The 16944-nt window shown below is 31.7% G+C and overlaps 1 protein-coding gene and 3 non-coding genes across 4 annotated transcripts; 3 read left to right on the plus strand and 1 right to left on the minus strand.

Annotated features, from left to right (window-relative positions):
- The first annotated feature begins 1087 nt into the window (after nt 1–1087).
- LOC148802063 (U1 spliceosomal RNA) lies at nt 1088–1247 on the plus strand. The gene has a single exon (XR_016083345.1). It is a non-coding gene; the product is annotated as a U1 spliceosomal RNA (small nuclear RNA).
- A 1315-nt stretch (nt 1248–2562) lies between these two features.
- On the plus strand, nt 2563–2681 carry LOC148802064 (U5 spliceosomal RNA). The gene has a single exon (XR_016083198.1). It is a non-coding gene; the product is annotated as a U5 spliceosomal RNA (small nuclear RNA).
- Nucleotides 2682–3808: 1127 nt separating this feature from the next.
- Nucleotides 3809–4003, plus strand: LOC148802065 (U2 spliceosomal RNA). The gene has a single exon (XR_016083205.1). It is a non-coding gene; the product is annotated as a U2 spliceosomal RNA (small nuclear RNA).
- Nucleotides 4004–7184: 3181 nt separating this feature from the next.
- On the minus strand, nt 7185–7814 carry LOC104603367 (large ribosomal subunit protein eL39). Its single transcript, XM_010267382.2, has 3 exons — nt 7737–7814; nt 7558–7661; nt 7185–7449 (listed from the first exon to the last, which is right to left on the minus strand). The coding sequence occupies exons 1-3, from the start codon at nt 7737–7739 to the stop codon at nt 7401–7403; spliced, it is 156 nt and encodes a 51-aa protein (XP_010265684.1). The 5' UTR covers nt 7740–7814; the 3' UTR covers nt 7185–7400.
- Between the last annotated feature and the right edge of the window lie 9130 nt (nt 7815–16944).

Raw genomic sequence — 16944 nt, forward strand, 5'->3', positions numbered from 1 at the left:
AATTAAAATTTGGTTGTAAATGTATTAGGGGTGCAAGTTGGGTTGAGATCTGGGTTAGGGCTCGCATGGCTTCTCTACCTTTTATCGAATGTTCCTATTTACTAAACGCAATGATTTGGGGTCAATTCAGTATTAGCATTATATGCATATAAGGACATAGTTATTATGTTCATGAAAAATTTTGCTTTTAAATTTTAAATTGTTGACATACAACATATATGCATATGACTCGAATCTGCAATGAGGAAATAATTGAAAGACTTGAGGATTATGATGACCTGTGATCACAAAGTGTGTCAAAGTTCCTAGAATTCTTTCCTTAGAGTATGGAGTCTTTGATGTTCAAGTTAGCCAAGGTGGGAGAGTGAAAGAAAGGAGTTCAGATCTGTGCCCCACAAGGGGGCACCCCAGTGTCCCACAGCACATCCCCATTGTGTTTTGGAAACACCTCTCGATGGTGACATCATCAAGACTGATATTATCATTGGGAGATGTTCCCAATGCACGGCGGAGATGTGCTGTGGGACACTGTGGGACGCAGATGTGAACTTGAAAGAGAGAGCTCATAAGCCAGAGCATTGCTACTGATCTAGCCTACAAGGTTATCAAAGATCATGTTCTACATCTTTTGCCTCTTTTTGATATAGTGTGTATAGAGAGCAACCTGAATTCCTATTGTACTGATGATACTTTAAGTAATAGCCTTGTTCTGATAGAGAAATTGCTTTTTCTTGTAGATCCCACATGAATGCAAACAAACACGGGAAAAGCAGTCAATGGGAACTATAATCCTATCAACCAAACAAGGCCTTGAAGAATTGGACCCACTAGAACAATTGGGTGTGACTTGAATTTTATTGGACAGTCAACGAAAATTTCACATCAAAATAAAAACTATGCACAAAGATGGTTAAACATTATTTAGTTCATGATTTTTGACATGGTTGATGTCATTGTGTGCCTAGATCCCAATATCATCATGTGGGATGCAAGAGGCAGGATGTGCTTATAGTCCCACATCGGTAAGATAGAAAAGAAGCAAGTGAGAGAGGGAGGTATAAGTAGAGAGAAAGGAGAAAAGAGAACCATACTTACCTGGACGGGGTCGATGGGTGATCAAGAAGGCCCATGGCCTAGGTTGGCGACCTCCATTGCACTAGGGAGGGGTGCCCGCCTAACATCTCCCCTAGTGGGAGAGTGTACGTCATAATTTGTGCTAGCGGGGGTACGCGTTCGCGCGGCCCCTACCCAATACTAAATTCAAGTTTTAATTCCACTGCCATTTGTTGAGTTTGAATTTCTAGCGCTTCTGATTAAAACTGAAAGCGGATTCTATTTTTTTAAGATAGTCTTCACGTTGTTACTAGTTTTAACCTGTAGATACTAATCATGGGGAAGTTGTTTCTTCAGCTACGATTCTATTATCTGGACCTTCAGAGTTTGATTGAGGAAGAGCTGATCGACTACTATATATCCATCAACCTTCCTCCAATTTGGTAAATGTAAATGCAGTGTAGCTTTCATTGCTGAGTCCAAGCAAGGAGCAGTCGCCTGCGATCTCTGAAACTCAAAAGGGGTGTTGGTTAAAGCTGTAGGTCTAGACTTCCTGCCCATTCAACCTTTGAAGCCGAGCTCAGTGCCCAGCGCCCTTCTAATGGGTGTTCGAAAGCTGTTTCTGACTTCTGAGCAGGTATCTCATGTTCTTTTAGAGTCTGATGCTTCTGCGGTTGTTAGTGCTGTCAATAGTTGAAGAAACATAGAGTTTTCTTCTGTGGGGAGCATTCTTATTTCTTAATGATGTGGATCTGCTCTAGGATCAGTTCGATCCACTTTTCTTCAGTTCAGCATGTTAACAGAGCCCAGAATCAAGTCGCCCATTATTCTATTTCTGGGCAGGCGCTGATCTCCCCTTGCTTTTTCAGCCATGACTCAATTTTTTCTTGCGTGGCTTTTTGGTCCCAACTCTTTTGAAGTTGGGCGCGCGACTTGGGTTTGGGTTGGGCCCTACTCTCAATTTGTAGCTCTAAGTCGAATTCAAGAGCCTGGAGTTCTGTCCAAGCTTCAGCTATTAGCATCGGATATGATTGTGTCTTCACGCTTCGCATTGTATCTTGGAGTCGGATAGCTTTGAACTGATCCGTAGATTATTGAGTCAGGGAGTCTCTCTCTTGTAAAAGAGAAGTGGTGTTTCTTTTGTGAACAGATGCTCAAATTCCGTTACCCATCAAGTTATAGCAAAGGGTTCCATTAGTCTTCTTCAGAGTTGGTTTGGCTCTCTCCCACTCCCAGATTGGCCGATTGTAGATCCTGATAAAAGACACCTGTGCTGCTGTGAATCATTTGCCATTGGTAGTGACTTAACCTGGTTTAATGGAAGTGCATTTTATATACCAGAAGAAGAAGAAAACTTTTTTCTTTAGTGGATGTTGAATGCCTAAGTCCACGGTTGATAGAGTTGATTCGATTCTCTCCTCCCTAAATCCCATATCGGACGTAAGAGGATAACTTCATTGGCCACAGACTTTATATAAGATTTACTTCAGACTTGATTAATCTCCACGGAGCCGTGCGGCGAGCACAGAGCGAACTATTCTTTCGCCTTTTACTAAAGAATACCGTGTGCTCGTCGCATTCAACGGCATACGCTTATTTTTGAAAGGCTTTCTCAGTGCTGAGAAGGCCTGAACAAATCATTAGTTACAAGTATTTTTTCCTCGAATGCTTAATTCTCTTTTTACGGTATCGTACTTGTAAGCATATATCTGGCTTTTTACTGTATTGTACAGGTTTGTAATGGAGTCCTTGCCACTGGGCACTGGAGTCTTCCAATTGGGCAAAACGCTGCCTATGTATCATCTGGTTTTTTGTTTGGCTGCTATGTCTGAAGATTATATATTCCAAGATCGGAATTGTTCACTGAATCTTATGCTATGCCTGCTAGGAATCCGGTTGGTTCAAAGATTAAAAGCTCTCGAATATACGCATCGAGTTCGACTTGTATCACTCTCTTCAACTGGTTTTCGAGTAGTCCAAACTCAAATTCAATTTTCCGTGTGGAGATCCAAGTTATTTCGATGATATACGTACGGTTTGAAGTGTCTAGCTTTCAGCAGGTGTCTCGGCACTTCGTCCCCCTCTCCAGCAATCGGCTGGTGTGCGCATTTCTTTGGCAAAGCAGGAATTATTACCTTAAAGCTAGCCACCTGGTTTTTTGAGTTTCCTTAATTCTGCTTTGATAATCTGTGCTCTCTAGTCAGATTAAATATTTGCATGTAGCGGGGTTCTCCCCCGTTTCTTCAAACCAGATTTTTCGGTTCCGTTTCTTTACCTTCCCAACATTCCTCAGGCTGATCCAATTGCTTTTACATGGAGATGGTGCTGTGATAATGAAAACAGAGAATTGAGTCTTGGAGTGACTGCTATAAGCTCCACACCCACCTACAGATGTTATGGCAAAAAGCAACTTAACCCATTGAAAGGGAAGAACATAACTGGAGAAGATCTTTCTGGAACAGAACTCAGGATACAAAGGTCTGCCAAGAATTCTGTATAGGGAATCACCAGATTCTTTTGATGCGGGGAAAAGCCTTGTGGGATGGAACTCGAAGTGGGTCCTACTAGATGAATGATCTAGTTGGGCCATTAACAGTTGCAGTGGTAGTAGTGTGGACTATGGAACTCAAAATTTGGATATGGCTTCTTTTGATGGCAGTAGTGGAAATTGATTCTAGTCCCACATGGGTAATGTAGAGGAACATTGCAAGGATAGTTAGAGTTATAAAATGCAAGTGAAGAGAGTGAAACAATCATACCTTTCTCGGCCTTTTGGCTAAGATCAAGTGTAGTATCTGTTCTTATCAGTTTAATATCTGATACGTGGGCCATTGGCCCACATGATATTAAATTAATTTTTCTGGGGGAAAGCCCATCATAGTAGCTTGCTATTGGGGCCTTCATGCGTCGCCCATGCGTTTCACTGTTGCACGGGCCTGGCGCACCCTTTCCAAATCTATCCAAAATTTTCATAATAATGGTTCCTACTCGATCTGATAGCTATAGCCGATCTCTGTTTTGACCTATCTTCTTGTGTGTAACATAAGAATAAACTAAACGTCTTTAAAAAAATTAAACCGTACCTTGATGTTGCAGGGATGAGAGTCTGCACTTGAAAGTGGTACCTTGGTCTACAAGACTTTAAATCGACCGACAGGAGTTGGTTGCTTCTGAAATTTTCTTCTTTTCCACCAGAAATAAGATTGGAAAAACTTTCTTCGTCGACGTTTTATATTTGAATCAGGATATATCCATAGTCAAGTTTAATATTGTTAAGCGTTGTTGTAATGGTGTCGTATCGTAAGTTTATTAGTGCCAAAGGGCAAGCGGTACAACCATTCAACCTTGTTAAATTTATTTTGGAATGCCTAGAAGAAGGTTTAGATTATCAGACCATTTGGTTCGTAGTTGGGATTAGAATTAAAATCCACAAAACCAGAATTAGAATGGTCTTCCCTCTGCCTGTTTGATTTAAACAGGAATATTGACATCAGAATCAACTAGAATGAGATTCTTATTCCTCAAATGGAGGAATGCCATTCCTCCAGAAACGGAAATCACACTCAGATTTCACCCAACAAAACAGTTGACCATTCCCAATTCAATTCCAAAACCCTATTCCCATGAACCAAATGGATCCTTATTTTAAAATCATGGTCCAGAGCAAGGTTCAAAATATCGATATGCCCGATATGCCCTGACCGGCGTATCAGGCGATACCAAGTGTTTTTAACCCTTTTTTTATTTTTTTCAAACCGGTTCAGGGGGGCAGTTTAAAGCTCCACCCCCCTGAATCAGTCAGAACCTTGATACACCCCCTGTAGGGGCGTATCAGGAAGCCACTAGCACGATACGTATCAGCCAATATTGGCCGATACATATCGATACTTTGAACCTTGATCCAGAGTTGGGCATTCCTCCAGAAACGGAAATCACTCAGATTTCACCCAACAAAATCCCATATCAATTCCAAATCCCTATTTCCATGAATCAAATGGATCCTTATTTTAAAACCATAGTCCAGAGTTGGGTTTAATTGTTTTCACTCAGAATTGGCATGAGCATCCCACACATGCTCCACAGCACATCCCAACAGTGTATTGAAAACATTTTCCCTGACAAATACAAATGTTCCCAATACATGCTGAGATAGTGAGATGTGAGCCACCTGTGGGGTGACAATCTGAACTCTAACTCTATTAGGGTACAAATAGGGTACCCAATTTGAATAATGAAATTTTAACAATTTTCATGCATATCGCATTGGTGGGTCACCAATACACGAAATATAAGGAGTTTCCAGACAAGACCTGTTTCAGGGGAGGGAAAAGTGTTGATACAAAGTCCGATACACCCAATTTGGCATATTGGGCTGTATCGAAACTTTGAACTTGACCGGAACACATCAAAGTTGCACCCACACGTAGAGTGTAAAACCTCATATTTTATATTATGTATGTATTTGCACCCTAGGTATTTGCATTTATGTACTTCCAAACTGAGCCCAATTTCTATGAATAAACGGAGAAAAAACTTGCAACTGCCATGCAACACCAAACGATACCAAACAGCACTAAGGAGTGGCTATTAACGTGGAGACCCAAGGAGGGAAAAAAGAGGGTTCACTATGATATGGAAAAATATGATTAGAAAAAACAACTGACCAATAAACTAGACTAATAAACGTGATAATGATTCAGGTATATAGTGGGTTTTGATTGGTCAAAACTCTTTCGATAGTCGTCCATACCATATCTTTTCCGTGTAATAGATTTTCCCAAAAAAAGACGTCCCAAGTCTGAAACAGCATCTTGGCGTGCCGGTTGCAAATACCATCGGGCGTAGGCATTACCATAGACGATCAATGAAAAGATGGCAAAAACCTCTACTCCAGGTACCATTGAAAATGGTCTTTTCAGCAAGTGAGGTTGCTCAGCGATTACCAATGACCAAGCAAAAGGTTTCACACAGAAAGTTTGTAACGAAAATTTACATAATAAATGTATTCATGCATTTTCTTAAGGCAGGAAACATGAAGGTTAGTTAGAACTGATGAATCACACTAGAAATAACAGAATAACTAAAGGAAACAAGGCAAAACATTACCACTCCATTCATAAGATGGAAACAATTACTATTGAAATGACAAACTACGGACCAATAAACCACATCAACCCTAGAAAGCCCCAATTGTTTACCCCAGTAAGATGCAAGAACAAAGCTACAGCTGGATGTCATGGGGTACTAGAGTTGGAAGTTGGAATTGAACTGGAACCTGATATTCATTGTAGCACAAACTGTACAAGTTCAAGTCAATAACTGTTCAAAACGGTGCAACCACTGAATAATTGATCCGCCGAGTTGAAGTTGAATATATTATAAAGAGTTATTATAAGACATGGGGAGGTGTTAGAATTTAAAAATCATTATCTCCATATTTGTTACTTTCTGGTCTATTCACTCAGATGACACCATGTATGCCAGAAATCACGAGGTTACATAATTTGAAAAGTGCAGAATAGATAGATTGTTCTTTGACGGTTACAAATACAAGTTACTCTAATTGTAATAAAACCAGCCAATAGTAAAGACTAGATTATCAAAACAACTTGAAACTCAATATTGGAAAGAATCAACAATGTTGGGTATTTCAATTGGTGAGGCAATATTGAATAACCAAGAAAAGGCTCTGGTGATTAACAGAAAAACATTTGATACATTGACAGGATTAATTAAGATCATGTCCAGAAGAGTGCATGACCCTCAGTGGCAATGGCACAAAGAATAATGGGTGAAATGAAGATGCAATTATGGGAAATTGATAATCTCACAAGGGGGAAATAAGAAAACAACATTTTGAAGGCTTTCCAAAATTAAACTGCCAAAGGGTAGCATATGGGCTGCTACTTTAACCCTTTAAATCATATTGTTCCAGGGTTTTCTGGTTTTGTTATGGAGAACATAATGGTAGAGTAAAAATATTAAAATATGCAGCAATATTCTCATAGTCAAGCATGTCAATGGAATTAACAACATATAGAAATCAAAGCTTCTAAGCTCAGACTCTTCCCCAGGAAGTTGAGTCCCTGTGAATAGCAGAAATAAAAAACAAACTAAAGGTCAATATCAGATCAAAGAAAAGATATTCATCCCATTAAGAGAAAACAAATTAAAATCTAACTCATGATTCAAACATCAATGTCATCAAAATTCCAGTTCTGTGAGCTCACTGGAGTTCCCAATTGATTAATGTGCAAAATACAGAAAGAGTGACTTGCAACAACTAATAACCCTAATTCGGCACAAAAAGAGGGGACTTAAAAAGGGGATAGAAGCCCACATCCACCTCAAAACCCTAGCTTTGTGCGGCGCCAGTGCCTGCGCTTCGCATTGTACCTGAAAACAGAGAAATCAGTAAGCACCATGAGAAATGCTGAAGATTTAAGAGTCCCCACGATTAGATTAAACAGGAGCAGAGAGAAGAAAAGATCAAGAGATGGGGACCTAATAGTGTTGTCGGTCCTCATGCGGATCCAGTGAGGGATGGGCCTGTTCTGCCTCATCTTCTTCGCGAGCTTCTTCTTGATTCTGAACGTTTTGTGGGACGGCTGCATATCAAACCCGGATATTCAATCAGAAACTGAAATAAACCCAATAGTAATAACAGAGAGAGAGAGACTCACCATCCCCGCTTCTGGTTCAGAGAGCTCGGCGACGAGGGTTAGGATGGAGAAGAAAGAAAGCCCTAAACAAGAGAAACCCTACGGGACAGAAATTTCAGCGTTTTATACTGAAAAGGAAACGGGAAAACGATGGAGTTAGGACAATCAAGACTTACCCGGGGACGCGGATCTTATCTAATCTACATTGGATCGGAATCTTTTTTCCCTGTAAACCAGATTCTTTGAGAATGGGATCTTTTGTACCAGGAAGGCTAACGAAATGATGAAATGGGCTGATCTCTACATCAAAAAGATTTAAGGCTTACCCGGAAATTAGTAATTTACTAATTTATACTAAAATGATTACAAGAAAATATTAAAGGAAAAAGAAGAAAATAAGAAAATGTGTTAAAAAAATTCATGTAAATCAAACCAAGCCTTGCAAATCTGCCAGTGGAATAAAGGCATTGGATCCTCATGTGGACAACCTTGTTCCATTGTCATCATAAAATAAATTGATAAATTTTGTTGACCTCGGGAAAGTAATTTTTACAGATTTTCATCATTTATTCAATTGAATGTTTTTATGGTTATGATGTTACTTGTAATTGGACCTGTTCAATTTGATTAAAATTCAAGTTCAACTAAAAATTATCATCATTATTGTTGTTGTTATAAATTTAATGTTTTATATTTAAATTCATTTATTACACATGCATAAATTTAAATTAATTCATTTTTTAATTTTTATCATTTTAACCACAATAAGACATATGTGATTAAATCTAAATTCAATCCAAGTCCAACATATCAAATTTTGAATTGGATGTAGATGTAGTAGGATCTGATTCGAATTTGATCTGCTTACAACCCTAAACAAAATGGATAAGGACCTAACCTTTGGCATTTTTTCACAAACTAGCTACTCCCAGACTCAAATCTTGCATGGGGTGCAACTTAAGTCTAATTATTTTGAAACCAACTTGAAAAAAAAAAGTCACGTTGGTTGAAGTTTGGATTAAAACATGAACCCCTACTTTGGGTTGGATTAGGGTTGATGCATTGGGCAACCTAATCCAAACTTGGCATGTCTTGATATTTGTTATATAAACAAGTAAGTATGCATGTGACAATTCTTTATGACGATGGTGATAGTAAATTTTTTCTATATTTTTTATATTTCTATGTTTATAAAAATTATTCTTATTTTGTCATATTGATTTTTGTTTAATATGATGAATATACAATAGTATAAATGTGCTCAAATGTTTTTTATAAAATTTTTGTATTTTATACTTTTGTGTGTTTTTATCTTTTTTTCAATTTTTATTATTATTTAATTATGACACTAAGGGTTGACACATTTGACTCAAATGGTTGAATTGTTGACTTACCAATAAATAGAAAAACAATTCCATTTTTGGGTTGTTTAAATTTGTATTTTATTTCTATCATCAATAAAAACAATTATTCTTTGTGGCACTTATTTTTTTAATGTGGTTAATTAATATAAAATATTAGAGTGCCTGAATGTTTTCAATATAATATACATACAATACATACATACATAAATATATACTGTGTTTTTATCTTTTAATTTATTATTTAATTCTGACTTCATGGGTTGACACATTTGACTTGAAAGGTTGAATTATTGATCTATCACACCAAATAGGAAAACAATTTCACTTCTAGGTTAGATTTAAATTTTGTATATCAATAAATAGTTGAAAACAATTCTTGTTTATCGTGTTTTATTTTTAATATAATTAGTATAAAATTTTTCAGACATGTCCAAATGTTTTTCTATAGAGTTTTATACATTTTTCATAATTTTTATATTTATCTATTTTTAATTTTTCTCATTTAAGTATAAGATCAAGGATTAATGATATAATCCAAAAGGTTGAACCATTAACTTGCCACAAGGAAAATGATTTCATTTCTGGGTTATTTTTAAATTTTATATTTCATTTCCAGCATTAATAAACCAATTATTATTTATCACTCTTATTTTTCTTTAATATGATTCATATGCAATATTAGATAAGTACCTAAATAATTTCTTTTACAAAATTTCTGTATTATTACATAATGCTTTTTTTTGTGTTTTTTATCTTTTTTCAGTTTTTATCTAATTATGATATCAAGGGTTCACAAATTTGACTCTAAAAGGTTGAATTGATGACCCGCTACCACGAAAATAATTTTTTTGGATTGGTTTTAAATCTATATTTCATTCTAGTAGTAGTAAGACTAATTATTATTTATCACACTTATTTTTATTTTATATGATTAATATAAAACATTAGAGATGTACCCAATATTTTTTATTTTATTTATTTCTACTTTAAAACTTATTTATTTTATTGTGACATCATGGATTAATCCATTTGACCCGAATGATTGACTTGCTTGCTTTCCACCAAGATGGAAGAATGGTTCCATTTTTTGGTTAATTTTAAAAAGCATGGGAGAGTGAGAGTTAATACTCTAAATATAAGACTTAATAAAAGTTACTTATTTATCAGACGGAAATGCAATTCCAATATATTGTTTGGATATTGGTTTTTAATATTGTTGTCAAATAAATTGATTAGATTGACCAATCCACCATCAAATTCAAGATTATAGATCCATTTACCAACAAACCACTTGCCTACAGTGACTTAGCTAATTAAATCATTAAGCCATTTGACATGGTTAATGGGGTCATGTGTACATTAATGCTCTTTTTTTCTTAATTTTTATCCCATTTTCATCATTAATTAAAATAATTCTCATTTATCACACTTTTTTCTATGATGAATATATAATATTATAAAATGTGCTTAAATTTATCTACAAATTTCTATGTTTTCTAAAACTTCTTATGTATTTTATTATTTAATTATAACATCATGTGTGGAGCCACTAACCCATCACCTGGATGGAAAAACCATTTTGTTTTTTTGGTTGATTTTTAAGTCATGTGTTCCATTTTCATCATTAATAAAACTAATTCTTATTTTCATATTTATTTTTATTTAAAATGATGAATATGTAACAATATAAATGTATCAAAATTCTTTATACAAAGCATATACTTTTCTTCGAGTCTCTATATATACTTTTAATAATTATTACTTAGTTATGACATCATAGATTGATCCATTTGACCTGAAAGGTTAGACCGTTGACCTACCATCTAGCTATGAAAATGGTTTCATTTTTATACTGATTTTAAAATTTGTATTTTATTTATATTATTAATAAAATATTTATTATTTATCACACTTATTTTTGTTTATATGATTAACATATAATATTATAGATGTGTCCAAAATTGTTTCATATTTTTTTTATATTATTCTATTTTAAAATTTTGATTTTTTTAGTTATACATCATGGATTAACCCATTTGTCCTAAAACATTGAACCACTAACCCACCCTTTTGATAGGAAAATGATTTCATTTTTCATCGGTTTTAAGTTGTATATTCTAAGTCCACCATTAATAAAATTATGTCTATTTTTTCATACTTATTTTTTTTTTAATATGGCAAGTATATAATAATAAAAATGTGCCCAATTTTTTTTTCAAAATTTCCTTATTTATATAATTTTTTTTATATTTTTATATGTCTAAATTTGTATTATTTATCTATAACATCATTGAATTATCTATTTGATCCAAATGGTTATAATACTTACCCACCACCTAGATGGGAAATATGGTTTCATTTCTAGGTTTATTAGTAGAATTTAATGATGAAAAACAAAAGTATAAATGTTAAATTCAATGAGAGAGAGAATGAAATTTATTTAATGTCTTAAATGTAAGACTTAGTGAGAGGTAATTGAATGTACTTAATAGTATTTTTTTAATTACATTTTTAACCCTCTCAATGAAGATGGACTAAATTCAAGAGGGTGGGGGTTTTAGTGAAAGAAAATTCCAGAAACTCAATAATAGATATGTATGCATACTAGTAAAAATGTACGCGCATTGCACGTGGCAATATCAAATGATGATAATGATAATAGTCAGCAACCAAATGACCTTACTAGTTAAACCATTAACCTATTTAATTAGGAAAATAGATTATAATTAAGACATTAATTCATTTTTTTCTTTGTATTTTAGCCATTTCCATCTTTACTACCAATAATTCTTATTTTTCAAACATGTCTTTATTTAATATGAAGAATATATAATATTAATACATGTTCAAATTTTTTCTATAAAATTTATAAAAAAAAATCTATATTTTTATTTTTTAGTATTTAATTTATGAGATAATAAAAATTAATTATTTACCAAGAGGAAATGCAATTCCAATATATTGTTTGAATATTGGTTTTTAATATTATGGTCAAATATATATATATATAATATTTTATTTATTATAAATGTTATTTATATTGCATTTTTGTAAACTTCTTATATGATGAAAATAGTTGAAAAAATACTTATGTTTTTTTTCTTTGTTTCAATTATTATATTTTCTTTTCCTTTTAATAATTTATTATTACTTTTAAATTAAATCAGGTCGTGCCAGATTCGGATATCCAACATATTGATCGGATTCAAATTTGAATCAATATTTATGAGATCCAATTAGATCTTCGAATCGAATCGAATTCAAATATACCCTGATTCAAATCCAATCTGATCTATTTGCATCCCTACCAAACCACTTGCCTATAATGATCTAGCTAATTAAATCATTGAACCATTTGATTTGGTTAGTGGGGTCATTTTATTTTTTATCCTATTTTCATCATTAATAAAAAAATTCTCATTAATCACACTTTTTTGTATGATGAATATATAATTTATAGAATGTACCCAAAATTATCTACAAATTTTTACATTTTCTAGAATTTTATGTATTTTATTATTTAATAATAACATCATGTGTTGATCCATTTGACATGGATGGTTGAACCACTAACCCACCATTTCGATGGGAAAAATCATTTTTTTCTTTTTTTGGTTGATTTTAAATCATGTATTACATTTTCATCATCAATAAAAGTAATTCTTATTTCCACATTTATTTTTGCACATGGCAGTACCAAATGATGATGATGATAATAATCAGTAAACAAAGGACCTTACTAGTTGAACCTAACCTATTTAATGAGGAAAATGGACTATGATTAAGACATTAATTCATTTTTTTCTTTGTATTTTAGCTATTTTTATCTTTACTAACAATAATTCTCATTTTTCAAACATATTTTTGTTTAATATGAAGAATATATAATATTAATGTATGCTCAAATTTTTTATAAAATTTATAAAAATTCTATATTTTTATTTTTTATTATTTAATTTATGAGAGAATAAAAATTACTTATTTATCGAGAGGAAATTCAATTCCAATATATTGTTTGAACATTGGTTTTTAATATTATGGTCAAATCAATTATTAATATACATAGTGTATATATATATATATATTGTTTATATATAATATATATGTTATTTATATTGCACTTTGTAAACTTTTTATATGAAGGAAATAGTTGAAAAAATACTTATATTTTTTGTTTTTCTTTGTTTCTATTATTATATTTTCTTTTCGTTATAATAATTTATTACTTTTTTTAAAAATTAAATTGAAACGTATCAAATTCGAATAACTGACATCTTGATCGGATTCGGGTTCAAATCAATATTTATGAGATCTAGTCGATTTTTTGGATCAGATCATATGTGAATTAGTATACCCTAATTCAAATCTGATATGATCTATTTGCATCCCTACCAAACCACTTGCCTATGATGACTTAGCTAATTAAATTATTGAACCATTTGACATGGTTAATCGGGTCATCTGTTAGACATTAATGCTTTTTATTTTTTTATCCTAATTTTTATCCCATTTTCTATTATTAATGAAAGTAATTCTCATTAGTCACACTTTTTTATATGATGAATATATAATATTATAAAATGTACTCAAAATTATGAACAAATTTCTACATTTTCTAGAATTTTATGTATTTTATTATTTAATAATAACATCCATTTGACATGAATAGCTTAACCACTAACCCATCACTTCAATGAAAAAATGATTTTTCTTTTTTGGTTGATTTTAAATCATGTATTCAATTTTCATCATCGATAAAAGTAATTCTTATTTTCACATTTATTTCTGTTTAATATGGTGAATATATAACAAAAGATTTGTATCAATATGCTTTAGACAAAGTTTATATTTTTCTTTGAGTTTATGTATGCATGTATGTATGTATGTATGTATTTAATATTCATTACTTAGTTATAACATCATAGATTTACTCATTTGACTCGGAATGTTAAATTATTGACCTACCTACCATCTATATATGGAAATGGTTTCATTTTCAAACTAGTTTTAAATTTTGCATTTCATTTATATCATTGATAAAATAATTATTATTTATCATACTTATTTTTGTTTAAATTATTAGTATATAATATCACCCAAAATTGTTTCATATTTTTTGTACTATTTTATTTTAAAAAAATTATTTTTAATTATACATCACGAGTTAACCTATTTGACCTGGAATGTTGAAACACTAACCCACCCCTAGATAGGAAGATGGTTTAATTTCCCATCAGTTTTAAGTTGTATATTTGATGTCCATCTTTAATAAAATTATGTCTATTTTATCATAGTTGTTTTTAATATGAAAAATATATAATAATAGAAATGTATCCATTTTTTTCAAATTTTTTTTTCTATACTTTTTTTGTATTTCTTATATTTCTAAATGTTTATTATTTATTTACGACATCATAAAATTATCCATTTGACCCAAATGGTTGAAGTACTTACCCACAACCTAGATGGAAAATATGATTTCATTTCTAGGTTTATTTTAAAAATATAAAATTTCATTTTATTAATAATTAGTGTATGAATTTATTAGTGGAATTTAATGATGATAAGCAAAAGTATTTTTATATTTCTAAATTTGTATTATTTATTTATGACATCATGAAATTATCCATTTGACCCAAATGGTTGAACTACTTACCCACCACCTAAATGAAAAATATGATTTCGTGTCTATGTTTATTTTATAAATATAAAATTTCATTCTATTAATAATTATTGTGTATGTATTTATTAGTAAAATTTAATGATGATAAACAAAAGTATAAAATGTTGGATTTAATGAGAGAGAATGCGATTTATTTAATGACTTAAATGTGAGATTTAATGAGAGGTAGTTGAATGTACTTAATGGTATTCTTTTAATTATATTTTTTGTCATTTCAATGGAGATGAACTAAATTCAAGAGGAGGGGTATTTTGGTAAAGAAAAAATACAGAAGCCAATACCTCATCATTCACACAAATATAATTTTATAGGTAATTTCTTTTCGATATAAAAAAGTATAATTACCCGAAAACAGTGCAATTTTGTTTTATACCTATAGTAATGCTAAAATTCAATTAATCTTGATGCACCAAATTTAAGTCTAAGATATAAAAACATTTTAGTGAAACATAGTAGGGTGTATGTTTGTGATCATGTTAGATTTTCATTCGGTTCATGAACACAATTCAGCATTCTAGATACTATTAGTATGGCATTGCTAGCTCTAGGATCAGAAATCCACGGTTCCAAAACCAACAAAATAACCTTTTTTTGAACATAATTGTCTACAACTTTCTCAATCAAGAAACATGGTTCACTAAGGTAAGCATAATATGGTAGTTGTATGACAATGTGATCAAAAGTAACTATATGCATGAGTCATACAATCAATGCTCACACATCATGTTTCAAAAAAGTGAACCTTGAACAAAACAACCTCTTTTGCATTGTGTGGTTCCCAAAAAAAATGTCTTTTTAGAGAAAAAGATTGATATAGCTTTGGAAATTTGGAACCTTACCACCCTTTTAGAACCATGAACAGAACACTGCCATAATAAAGAAGTCAGTCTCACCCAATTCCACTTCAACCTGAAGTCAAGTTGGGGGTTCAACAATTCAAGTTGTGTTAGGATTAGGGGTTCTCGTGGTTCGGTTAACCAAACCATAGGGTTTCTATTTTTGAAACCGAACTGTTCCTACCAATTTATCCATATCCCAAACCAAAACCAAACAGATACCACCGATTAACCGATTGACTGGTTCCAGTTTTTGATAAATTTGGTTCTTCAGTTTTTTGGTTTTTTATATTTATAAAATATATTATAAACAAATATGTATATAAAATATTATGTTATAAATACTAAATGACATATAATATATTATAAATACTATAAATATATACAATATATGTAATATATTTATAATATATTATATATTTTAAATAGATAAATATAAATAAATAATTATAATCATAATTTATGCATATATTTATATATATAATACATTTATATTTATATAATATATAGATAATATGTGAGGTATATTAAATATATGTATAATACATATAAATACTTATATTAGTTGGTTTGGTTAAACACTGGTTTTTTTCTAGGTTAACTAAAAATCGAATCGGCCCTTAGGCTTTTTAGAAATACCGAACCGATCGATTCAGTTAGCTACAATTTTCTATTTGGTTTGGTTGATTCGGTTCAATTTTTCAGTTTTTTATGAAACCCCTAGTTAGGATTGATCTCAACCCTCAACGGCTCAACTGAAACCTATCTTGAGTTGCACTTCTAAATCATTCATGTGATTGTTTGGTTTCTTCAGATAAAATACTTAAAACTTTTGAAATTGAAATATTTAAGTTATTAATTTTATCCTTTTTAATTTATTATAATCAAAAGGTTTGTCTTCATTGAAAATAAATCAAGGTGAACTACTAATATCTTCTTATTTGAATCATACAACATATTAAAGAGTACTGTGATATGCCTTGGATACACATGCATATTGAAGAAAAATAAAAATACACATAGAAACACTATAGATACTTCAATGACTCATAAATATACATTAATAGTGTTCAATAAATCACATGTTCTAATGAGTTTTATAAAAAGAATACATCATAGTCAACATATACGAACACACACTCAAATTTACCCTAGTATCTAACTATCATGTTTACACTTCTCAGTTCACATTCAAAATTCATATTTCTTGCTTCTAAGAGGCTACAATTAAAGAATTTACAAGAATTAAAGTGATAATTCTTTTGGTATTCAAATGGTTATTTAGTAATATTTTTTATTTTAAAAAATAAATAAATATTCAAAAATAATTCTTTTGGTATTCAATT

Source organism: Nelumbo nucifera, chromosome 2 (assembly GCF_055504915.1).
Source record: "Nelumbo nucifera cultivar China Antique chromosome 2, China Antique-T2T, whole genome shotgun sequence".
NCBI classification, from domain to species: Eukaryota; Viridiplantae; Streptophyta; class Magnoliopsida; order Proteales; family Nelumbonaceae; genus Nelumbo; species Nelumbo nucifera.

Bases quoted from the DNA above. Each gene is read 5' to 3' on its own strand.
- LOC104603367 (XM_010267382.2), bottom strand. The intron at 7,450-7,557 runs GTCCCCATCTCT...CTCTGTTTTCAG, and splicing joins AGGACCGACAACACTATTAG to GTACAATGCGAAGCGCAGGC.